Source organism: Somniosus microcephalus, chromosome 1, assembly GCF_052327205.1.
Source record: "Somniosus microcephalus isolate GS21.2 chromosome 1, FLI_Smic_1.0, whole genome shotgun sequence".
Taxonomy (NCBI): domain Eukaryota; kingdom Metazoa; phylum Chordata; class Chondrichthyes; order Squaliformes; family Somniosidae; genus Somniosus; species Somniosus microcephalus.
The window spans coordinates 254,658,058-254,670,182 of NC_140987.1; the positions used below are offsets into that span (position 1 = coordinate 254,658,058).

Genomic DNA, 12,125 nt, shown 5'->3' on the forward strand with positions numbered 1-12,125 from the left:
AAGTTTCTCATTAAACTATACGTCTGACTTCCCACGGAAGTGAGCAAAATAGCTCTCCTTTTTCCGACATCATCTATATCATTTGCTTCAAAGAAATGCATCAGCAACTCGCAGTATTCATCCCAGGCCTGCGTCTGAACATTAAAAGCAGAGATCTTTCCTACCGTAGCAGCCATGATCCTCTATTCAGAGCTCTTTTTTGTTTCTTCAAGATGTGATCTGTTGATCCTCGTCGCCAATATGTGATATCCGAGTGGTAAGGTCAGAAACTGAGAGAAGCGAGATCTAAGGAACAAAACCCAACTGTTTATTACACGGTGTAGCAGAGAAACATATCTCTTACAGGCTGGAAGCAAAGCACACAATTCTAACTGCACGATGGCAAGATGGAGGATTCACCTCTGAGTCATCATACCCATAATGCAATGCCACATTACCTTAATAACTGGTGTACCAGGACATTGACTACATGACCCATTACCTTAAACACTGGTGAATGTGATCCCTTAATATTTGGCTCCATCTGGTGGATAACTTAAACATTACATCCCAGATTACTATAGATGAGCAGGACTTTGAGGGTGCAGGCGGCTATTACTGTCACTGGCAGTGTTAGCTCTACGGGCCATGGTAACTGTAGGTGTCCTTTCAGCAAGCTGGCACAGTTTTGTACCTGGCTGTTTGGTGACCTGGTGGCTGTGTGTAGTCATTTCCTGGTAGGAACACTTCTGTCTGTAAGTATGAGTGGGAGGGCAGATGGGCACACTCTGAACTGCCTGGCCTCCATAAGAACATAAGAAATAGGAGCAGGAGTAGGCCACATGGCCCCTTGAGCCTGCTCCACCATTTGATAAGATCATGGCTGATCTTTGACTGCAACTCCATTTTTAACATAGTAAAACATCTCAAGGTCCTTCACAGGAATGTTATCAAACAAAATTTGACACCGAGCTGTATAAGAAAATATTAGGACAGGTGACCAAAAGCTTGTTCTGAGAGGTAGGTTTTAAGGAGCGTCTTAAAGGAGGAGAGAGCGGTGGAGAGGTTTAGGGAGGGAATTCCAAAGCTTAGGGCCTAGGCAGCTGAAGGCATGGCTGCCAATGGTGGAGCGATGAAAATTGGGTCTCAGCAGTTAACTCTTTGTATACTGTAACTGGACTGCTCCTGACGTTAGGGGGCAATTGGACTATTTTATCTGTCCTCAGATTGCCCTAATTTACCAACAATCTTTTACTGACCTGATAACAGCTGGACTAGTTTGGTATAAAGTTCAGATTTCAAAGCAAAAAAAACAATGGTTTCCAAAATAATATAGATTATTTCTGAGAATTTTTCATTAACATGAAAAAAATCCCATGTCTAATTAATGACATGTTGAACACATCATTGATTAGATAAGGGAACTTCTCTGAGCTGGGACAGCTCACTCCCACCATCACTGGATTGAATTCCAAGAATCTGCAGGTTGCAAAGGGCAGTAGAAATCAGGCATTTGTAGCTAACCATGCAGGTGCAAGGGGTAGTAGGTAATATCTGCACAGTGGCCATTCCCTGTGGCCTAGGGACTGGCAAAAACAGATTCTAGTGTCACTTCTAGATTGTGTTTATACTACCGTAAAACTCTTTAGAATGCTCCCAACTGTGGGGATTCCTCTCACAAATATGAATATGGGATGGAAATCCTGCAAGTGTAACGTTTGTGTTTCCTCCCTCCCCTCCCATTCCACTCCAGGATATGCTATCCTTTTAATTCCAGTTTTTTCTTGCCATTTGTCTTGGCATATTCTAGAGTGATATGCGGATAGGGTGAGATGAAGAAGGTTGGGAGCACAAACACCAGCATAGACCAGTTGGGCCAAATGGCCTGTTTCTGTGCTGTAAATGTCTATGCAAGTTCTATGTATGGACCTAGCCCCTCGCTGGAAGCTGCACATTTGTGAACATTAGCTGTGGAATACCAGAACTGAAAGGATACAACTATCAGGACTGTGCACGTTTTTGGTATCCACATTACAAAAAGGATATAGAAGCACTGGCGAAAGTGCAAAGAAAATGCTCCACAAGGATGATACCAGAAGAAGCTGGGGATCTTTACTCTGGAAAAGAGAAGGTTGAGGAGTGACCTGATAGAGGTCTTTAAAATAATGAAAGGGTTTGATCGGGTAGACGTAGAGAAGATGTTTCCACTTGTGGAGGAGACCAAAACTAACAACAACAACTTGTATTTATATAGCGCCTTTAACATAGTAAAACGTCCCAAGGCGCTTCACAGGAGCGTTATCAGACAAAATTTGACACCGAGCCACAATAAGGAGATATTAGAACAGATGAAAGTGGCAGGTTTTAAGAAGCGTCTTAAAGGAGGTAGAGAGGCGGAGAGGATTAGGGAGGGAATTCCAGAGTTTAGGGTCTAGGCAGTGGAAAGCTGAAAACAGAGGTCATAAATATAAGATAGTCACTAATAAATCCAAGAGGAAATTCAGGAGAAATGTCTTTACATGAGGGAGAAAGGAATATAAGGGTATGCTGATGGGGGTGAGATGAAGTAGGGGTGTGAGGAGGCTTGTGTAGAGCATAAACACCTGTCGGGCCGAATGGCCTGTTTCTGTGCTGCAGATGTTTTGTCGTTCTCTGCTCCCAGGTCATGCTGATGGGACTGATGTACACAGAATCAACATGTGCTGTGCCAAAACATGAATGTAGGCAGTTGGGAAAAGTTAACGTGCTGATGCTGCAACGAGTGAATGGCCACCAGCTCCTTTCCGTGACGTTGGTCTGATAAGCAGAAAGTGGACAGTGTCGCATCAACTCCCATTGTAGCCCAGAATACTGGCAACTTCAGTCCCGACAGAGCTGCAGTGTGAACCGACTGGAAGATCTCGTAGCGAGATCATTCAAATGGCTTGTCGATGTCTTGACTAATTTCTCACCTTTTAATTTAAAGATAAATATAAGTTGCAGTGTGAACAATGGTTTCAGGACTTGGTAACACTTTTCCGGTGCCTAATTGTAATTTAATTCTACAAATTTGAAAAGATCTTGGCCTATAAATTCAGTTGGGCACGCCAGCCGTTAGCGCCTTAGGAGGAGTAGATCTCGAGCGCTAGGCGCTTAGCGCCCGGGCGCAGCGCGATCTGCGCCTCGCCCCAACTTCAGTACACATTTAGCGCCGGCGCAAAGTCTTAGCGCGCGCCCTGCTGCGCGCGCAGATCATGACGTCATTTCCTAGTGCAACGCCCTTTGTGCGCCCCGAACCGGAACTTCACTCGCGCCGGCCCATTGTGCGCCGGGCGGCCCTAACGACTGTGAAGTGGAACGGTACACAGCCGAGGCGGGCCGCGGGGAGCGCTAATTAAAGGGCACTTACCCTGCACTATAAAGGCCAGCCATTTTGCAGCATTCACTCTTGTGCAACGGTTTTTTGGAGAGAGACCAAGGAGGAGAGCTTACTGCTTTGGCCCAACACTAGGACAGGTATTTTTGGCTCAGGCCAGAGCTTAGCAATTATCTTTGCCTTCATTGAGAGCTCAGTGTTTGCCAGCATATAATGGGGGCTGCATTGGGTGCCAACGCTGACTTTCAGCCTTATGCCAGAAGGGCTTACAGACGCCGTGAGAGAGTGGCAGCCCTGGCTAGATGCAGAGGGGGCAACAGGCGTCGCCAACTGAGGCCTTACCCACCCAGGGTATACCGCCAGCAGTCCTCCTATCTGACCATGTCTGCCGCGAAGTGTGTTAGGAGGCTGCGATTCAGAAGGGAGGTGGTTGCAGACATCTGCCAGCTGCTTCACAGAGATCTGCAGCCACAGCTGATGCGCAGGACGTCTCTGTCGGTGGCAGTGAAGGTGACGGTGGCTCTCAACTTCTATGCCACCGGCTCCTTCCAATCCACTGCTGGGGACATCGCTAACATCTCCCAGTTCGCCGTGCATTGCTGCATCCGCCAGGTGACCGATGCCCTTTTCAGAAGGAGACATCAATTTATCTCCTTCCCCATGACCCTGGACAAGCAGCAGCAGCGTGCAGTGGGATTTGCAAGAATAGCGGGCTTCCCCATGGTGCAGGGCGCCATTGACTGCACGCATGTGGCTTTGCGGGCACCTCTGGAGCATGCCGAGGATTACCGCAACCGGAAGGGCTACCATTCCCTCAACGAACAGCTGGTGTGTGACCACAGGCAGCGCATCCTAGCTGTCAATGCCCGCTTTCCAGGCAGCAGCCACGATGCCTTTATCCTGCGACAGACAACTGTGGCTGACATGTTCCAGGCACAGCCTCACCCAAGAGGATGGCTTATCGGAGACAAAGGCTATCCTTTGTGTACCTGGCTCATGACCCTGCTCCGCGCGCCCACGACCCCTGCTGAAGAGGCATACAACGAGAGCCATCAAGCGACTAGGAACATCATAGAACAAACAATCGGCGTCCTCAAGCAACGGTTCCGCTGTCTCGATCGCTCCGGGGGAGCCCTCCAGTATTCGCAGGAGCGAGTCTCCCAATTCGTCGTCGTTTGCTGCATGCTGCACAACCTGGCTATCCGCAGGACTCAGGCACTGCCACCTCACGTTGGACCACCACCTCAGGAGGAGGAGCAGGAGGAGCATGAGGAGGAGGAGGACGAGGAGTACCAGCCCAGGAGGGAGGCAGAAGGTCCAAGGGCCGCCCGTCGGCGGCTTATTGAACGTCACTTCTAGGCCCCCTGTCAGGGAATGGCTTGTGCCAATGAAAGAACATGATTGCAGCCGCTCCGCAAGCCCTCAGCCGGTTAAGGCAACAAACACTTCAAAGATCAAACACGGACAATGTTAATAAATAAAATGCTTTATTGTACAAACTCAGGGCCCTTCCCACACGAAAACCAAAAACAGACGAAACCCCCAAAAAACACTCAAACACATTACTCGCTCCCACAACCTGGAGAGGATTAACAAAACAGTGCAACTAAAATGGCCGTCATCCTCGGCCTTCGTAAAAAACAAACATCACATCCTTGGCCTTCAAAAAACAAACATCCAATTCTCGGCCTTCAAAAAACAAACATCCAATTCTCGGCCTTCAAAAAACAAACATCCAATTCTCGGCCTCAAAAAACAAACATCCAATTCTCGGCCTCAAAAAACAAACATCCAATTCTCGGCCTCAAAAAACAAACACAACTGGCCACACATTCGACTTTTTGGCCCGCTAGGGCGATGCCTTGGCCATCTTTGTGTGGCCCCTGCCCGCCTTGCTGCTGCTCCTCAAAGTAAGGCCATTGGCTGCTACAAGGCTGGGGGCAGGCTCCTGAGGGGCACATGTCGTGACGGCAGATGCCCTTGGGGGTCGGCCTAGTCGAGGTCTGGCCGTCGAGCGGGCGGCTGTTGAATGCTGCAGCTGTGGCTGGCCAGCATCAGTCGCTGCAGCAGCTCCTGGCAGCTCCACTGGGGGAGTGGCAGTGGCGGCTGGAGGAATGGGGGCAAGCTGGCGGATGGCAGGCGCTCGCTGGTCGCCTGAGACACTGGCACTCGCCCGGGCCAGCACTGCAGCATGCGCACCAATCTGCCGAGGGACAGACCGCTGTGCTGCTGCAGCGCGCCGGGTGCCCTGGCGATGCCTGGCTGACACAGCGAGTGTGGCAGCAGTGAGTGCCCGTGTTGCCCTGTTCAGTGACCTCAGCAGAGCACCCAGTGACTGCACGGCACCACTGATCAGCTGCCCACTCGCTACCTGAGCTGCCCCGAATGCCGCCCGACTCGCTGCCAGATCTGCCCCGAATGCCGCCTGACTCGCTGCCTGCTCTGCCCCGAATTCCGCCAAACTGATGGCCTGTGAGGCCCCGACGTCGGTCACACTCCGAGAGAGGGACTCGATGGCCTCAGGCAACCGTGCCACTACCCCCATGAGCTCCGTGTGCCGGCGCTCCGAGTCCGCGGACAAGTCCTCGAGGCGTCCCATCTCCTCGGCGAAGACCATCTCCGGACTGGAGGCCGGACTCTCCCTCTGGGGAGAAGGCCGCCGAGCTGGCCGACCCTTCCTGCGTTGCTGGACGCCGCTGGGCCCAGCAATTGGACTCCCCTCCGACCCTTCCCCCCTCTGGGGAGAAGGCCGCCGAGCTGGCCGACCCTTCCTGCTTTGCTGGACGCCGCTGGGCCCAGCAATTGGACTCCCCTCCGACCCTTCCCCCCTCTGGGGAGAAGGCCGCTGAGCTTCCACCCCCCTCCCGCGTTTCTGCAGGCCGCAGGTCCCATGAGCTCCCCTCCCCTCCGACACTTCTGCCACGCTCCCCTCCAGGGAAGACGTGTCCCCTACACTCGCATGGGTTGCCACGGCTGAGGGTTCCCCTGATGGGCCGCCTTCCTCTTGCTCCTCCTCCTCCTCCTCTTCTGAGGGGCTGTCACTGGCAAGTTCAGGGACCTCCTCCTCACCATCTGAAAGCAGGAAGGCATAAGAGTAGCTTTAGAGTGAGGAGAGGGCGTCAGCGAGGGATGCATGAGTGGTGGCATTCAGCGCATTGGTCGGACAGTGGCAAAGGATGTAGATCTGATGCGCAAGTGGGACGAGGGAGGTCCAAAAGGTGATGTCCTTACCATTGGTGCCCAGAACAAGGTCGGCATCTCCACATGCAACGGGGCCAATCACCCGGGCACCCATGATGCGCTCCACGCGATGTTGCAGCTCGGTGAGCGGCTGGATCTGGGGTCGGCCTCCCCCGGTCGCAGTCCGGCTCTTCTTATTATTGGCCAGCTTGGCCTGCAAGAGAAAGGACGGCCTCTAAGTACAGTGTGTAGCCCTGATGTTGTGTGCACTGCCTCCCATGGTGGAATAGCTTGGCCAGTGTGTCGCCCTGATCTTGTGTGCACTGCCTCCCATGGTGGAATAGCCTGGCCAGTGTGTAGCCCTGATCTTGTGTGCACTGCCTCCCATGGTGGAATAGCTTGGCCAGTGTGTTAAGTGCAGAATGTGCAATTGATGTTCATGCCTGTCCCATAGCTGCTGCATGAGGGCTGGCCATTAGGGCTTTCAGGTCCCTTTGCCCATAATGTGAGGTGCACATGCAAGGATGAGGAGGACACTGGAAAGGGTACTCACCCTGACAATCCGAGTGAGGTCATTAAACTTTTTGCGGCATTGGACACCGCTCCTGGGGACCTCGCTGTTGGCTGACACCTTGCTGGCGACATGCCTCCAGGCTCTCCGATAGACGCGGCCCGGCGCCTTCCTGCCATTGTCCGGGTACAAAATATGGCGCCTCTTCTCCACAGCACCAACCAGCACACTCAGATCAAGCTCTGAGAAGCGCTGCGCTCGTTCACGGGCCTTCTGCATGGCTTCAGGCGCTATTTGGGTCCAGCAGCAGTGTTCAGGCCTAGCTGGAGGGCTCCACTATCCAGGGCGTGGCAGCAGACCAAGTCGACCCTTCCCCCTTAAGAGCTGGCCGGCGCCAGGGTGTCTGCTGTCAATCACGAGATGGCCGCACCTGCGCTGCGCCCGGCCTCGGCGCTCTCGCTCAGCACCTCCGGCTTAGCGCCTAAAGAGAGGCGTGCAGCGCCAGTTTTAGCGCTCGAGCAAACTCTTAGGGCGAAGCTAATGAATATCGGAGAAGTGGCCTCGATTTTGCGCCGGGCGCAAACTTTAGCGGCCGCCCGACTTTACCGCCCCAAAAGTGGCTACAATGAATTTCTAGGCCCTTGTTGAATTATTTTTTTTCTTTTGCTATATACCAGCTGAATAGCCTCAGTGCAACTAGTGGGATGTCCTCCACAGTTTGAGAACCACGCTGTGGTGCATTGTAACCAATCAACAAGCTTTAGTCTCCATTAGCAATTTACATTTGTACTCTGGTATCCATAGTAACCTATATTCCTAAAAACAGGATAGATTCCCCCATAACCGATTACAGGTGCACCCAGATGACCAGAATCATAGAATGATACAGCACAGAAGGAGGCCATTCGGCCCATCGTGCCTGTGCCGGCTCGCTGAAAGAGCTATCCAATTAGTTACACTCTCCTAGTTCTTTCCCCATAGTCCTGCGAATTTTTCCCCTTCAATTAATTATCCAATTTATGTGACCGCTCAGTGGGTAGCACTCTTGCCTCTGAGTCAGAAGGTTGTGGGTTCAAGTCCCACTCCAGGGACTTGAGCACATAAACCTAGGCTGATACTCCCAGTGCAGAACTGAGGGTGTGCTGCGCTGTCGGAGGTGCCGTCTTTCAGATGAGACGTTAAAACCGAAGCCCCGTTTGCTCTCTCAGGTGGACATAAAAGATCCCATGGCACTGTTTTAGGGAAGAGCAGGGGAGTTCTCCCCGGTGTCCTGGCCAATATTTATCCCTCAACCAACATCACTAAAAACAGATTATTGGCTGCCGCGTTTCCTAAATTATAACAGTGACTACACTTCAAAAATACTTCATTGACTGTAAAGCGCTTTGGGACATCCTGAGGTTGTGAAAGGCGCTATAGAAATGCAGGTTTTTCTTTTCTTTTCAATTCCCTTTTGAAAGTTAATATCGAATCTGCTTCCACAACCCTTTTAGGCAGTGCGTTCCAAGTCATAACAACGCGCAGCGTAAAATACATTTCCTCACCTCCCCTCTGGTTCTTTTACCAATCACTTTAATCTGTGTCCTCTGGTTACCGACCCTTCTGCCAGTGGAAACAGTTTCTCCTTATCTACTCTATCAAAACCCTTCATGATTTTGAACACCTCGATTAAATATCCCCTTAAACTTCTCTGCTCTAAAGAGACCAATCCCAGTTTATAAATAACCATTTTGTTTTATCCCCCATTAACAAGTTACATTAGTGTTCATCGGTCTCCTTTACCAGGTTGCCTTTGTGGCCTGGCTTTTACAGATTGTAAATTTGCTCAGGTTATCTAGTGGGGGTTTCCTGCAATATGCGTAAACTGATTGAGTTTGTTTTCTGACGTTGTTTGTATTTTCTGGCGCGTCTGAACCTGAGAGCGACACCGTGACTTGGGATTTTTTTCTTATTTACAGGTGATCCTTTCAGGCATCCTGGGGTTAACAACATGGAAAAGGCCAATGCTGCTTCTGGTAGGCGCACTTTGATTCTCTCTCTCAAATGTTTTCAGTTTATGTTCTCCACACAAGCCATGTGCTGAATGAGCAAGATATCCACAGCATAGAATCATAGAATAATACAGCACAGAAGGAGGCCATTTGGCCCATCGTGCCTGTGCCGGCTCTTTGAAAGAGCAGTCCAATTAGTCCCACTCCCCCCTCTTTCACCGTCGCTCTGCAAATATTTCCCCTTCAGGTATTCATCCAATTCCCTTTTGAAAGTTAGTATTGAATCTGCTTCCACTGCCCTTTCAGGCAGCGCATTCCAGAACATCATAACTCGCTGCATCAAAAAATTTCTCCTCATCTCACCCCACAGCCCTGCAAATTTTCCCTGTCTGATAAACAACCGTTCACCATTCCTCTCTGTTTTCTGTCCCTCAGCCAATTCCGTATCCATGCAGCCACCGCCCATGGGCTTCAGTTTTGCTATGTGTCTGTTATGTGCTACTTCATCAAACGTCTTTTGAAAGTTCATACACACAACATCAAACACACTACCCTCATCCACTCGCTCTGTTACTTCATCAAAGAACTCACTTGAGTTCTCACTTGCTCACTAAGCATCTTAAAGTATCTCACTTGAAGACTTGTGTTCTGCACATGACTGGAGTTGGTCAGGTGTGTGCATTTAGACGGATACATCTCTTCCTCTGAGGATCGATTCATCCTTCAGCGTATTCCGTACTGATTCAGTCCTTTAAGTCTTTTCCGTGAGGAGCACGATCCATTGTTGCAATTAATAGTGTATTGTAGGAACGGAGGTTCCTATCTGAATAAGGTATTCGACTCGATGAATCAAATCAACAGGTTTTAATGAACAACGAAGTTAACAGGGAAACTACAGGAGAAACGGTACACAGGTCTAATCAGCTTGCTGGGCACTCGACGACTACTGGAAGATTCTGGAAGCTGACGTCATGACGTCATCGCGTTCTTCGCGCCACTGGTGGCCACGTGATCGGCGTCATGATGTCGTCACGTGGAGTGCAGGAAAACACAATACAGTACAGTTAACAGGCAGTTTAAAGGTGCAGTCCGCGGCTGCACTACACTGTAGTTAAAGGGATTATTACTAATTGTTCTGAGACCCTTGGTGGCTCCGCCACAGGCGCCCCCCCAGAATCCACTTTAACGGACATTGTCAACCGAGTAGGAGGTTTAATGATCCTGGCCGAACGGCGACGAAACTCAGGCAGTGGAAACGGGGCGTTAGTGGAAGAACCAGTGCCGGATTGCGGCAGAAGCGGCGTCACGGGCGAGACAGAAACGGTAGTCAGAGGTGCAGGCGCGTCTGAGGCCGAATCGGGCTGTTCGACGGTGGGCTGGTGCACGGCTGGTCTGGCGGCCAACAGCAGTCGGCCGCGGCGAGGCGGTTGGGCAGCCACGACAGGCTCACTCCGATCTAGGTGGGCTGGTTTGAGCCGGTCGATAGAGATGGTATCGGACTTTCCACCGACTTCGACTGTGAAAAACTTTTCCCCTGATGAGATGACACGAAAAGGTCTGGTATACGGCGGCTTGAGCGGGTCTCTGTGACCGTCCTGTCTAATAAAGACATAGTCCGAACTCATGAGCTCTGTCGGGACGTGAGGCCTCTGCAGGTCATGCTGCGAGGTTGGAATGGGCAGGAAATTTCTAGCCGCCTCCTGATGTAGCAGGAGCTGTTGAGCTGCAGACCATGGTTCGGTGTGTGGAGGGAGAAAGTCACCTGGCACTCTGAGTGTCTGGCCATAAACCAGCTCAGCCGATGAAGACTGAAGATCCTCCTTTGGGGCTGTCCAGAGGCCCAGCATCACCCATGGGAGCCTGTCCACCTAGTTGGGACCCTCAAGCTGGCACGGAGGGACGCTTTGAGAGACCGATGGAAACTTTCGCACAGACCATTCGCCTGCGGATGGTACGTGGTGGCACGGTGCAGCTTGGTACCCAGGTCTTGTGCCACTGCGTTCCACAGCTCTGATGTGAATTGCGGATCGCGGTCCGAGGAGATGTCCGATGGCACTCTGAACCGAGCCACCCACGACGAGAGAAATGCCCTGGCGACGTCTGCTGCGGTGGTAGTGGCCAAGGGAATCACCTCTGTCCACCTGGTGGTCCGGTCTACCACCGTCAGGAGGTGTGTGAATCCACGTGACCCAGGAAGGGGACCTACTAAATCCACGTGAACGTGGTCGAAGCGGCGCTCAGGCACCGGGAAGTTGGCCACCGGAGCCTTGACGTGACGGTGGACTTTGGATTTTTGACAATCGACGCAATTGTTTGTCCAGTCCCGGACGTCCAAATGCATGCCTTTCCAAACAAATTTGCGGGACATTAGCCGTTGAGAAGCCCGCATCCCTGGGTGAGATAACCCGTGGATTGCCTGGAATACTTTCTTGTGCCATTCAACCGGCACAATGGGCCGGGGCACTCCCATGGATGTGTCGCACAAGAGCGTGGTTCCTGCCGCTTGAAACGGCACGTCTGCAACCTGCCAACTGGAAGGCGTGGTCCTAAACGCTTGTACCTCTGGGTCTGCCAGTTGATCCTCTGCCAGTCCGACGAAATCGATGCCCAGGTGGACTGCCTGGACTGGAACCCGGGAAAGGCAATCTGCCACGAGATTATCCTTGCCTGACACGTGCCGCAAATCCGTTGTGAATTCGGATATAAACGTGAGGTGGCGCTGCTACCGAGCTGACCAAGGTTCCGCCGTTTTGGCCATGGCGAAGGTGAGCGGCTTGTGGTCCACGAATGCAGTGAACGGATGGCCTTCTAGAAGGAAACGGAAATGCCGGATGGCCAAAAACAGGGCTAGCAACTCTCTGTCAAAAGTGCTATACTTTCGCTCGTTCTTGCGCAGTTGGCGGCTGAAAAAGGCTAACGGCTGCCAACTCCCGTCGACCCACTGCTCTTGAACTGCTCCGATGGCGTAGTCGGAGGCATCCGTAGTGAGGGCAACAGTCGCTCCCGGGAGTGGGTGTGCTAGCATAGTTGCATCCGCCAACGCCGCCTTGGTATCGCGGAACGCCTGGTCCATTTGCGGTGTCCAAGTGAGAACATCCTTGCCCGACTT

The 12,125-nt window shown here is 51.8% G+C and overlaps 1 protein-coding gene across 3 annotated transcripts in view; it reads left to right on the forward strand.

The window, feature by feature from the left end:
* The window catches only part of LOC147124728 (protein ENTREP2-like), a 132,310-nt gene that overhangs the window by 30,356 nt on the left and 89,829 nt on the right, over positions 1-12,125 (forward strand). For all 3 annotated transcript variants that reach the window (XM_085992264.1, XM_085992247.1, XM_085992256.1), the window contains one exon: positions 8,984-9,040. In XM_085992264.1, the coding sequence (XP_085848390.1) occupies positions 8,984-9,040 (57 nt within the window). The remainder of the gene's footprint in view (positions 1-8,983; positions 9,041-12,125) is intronic.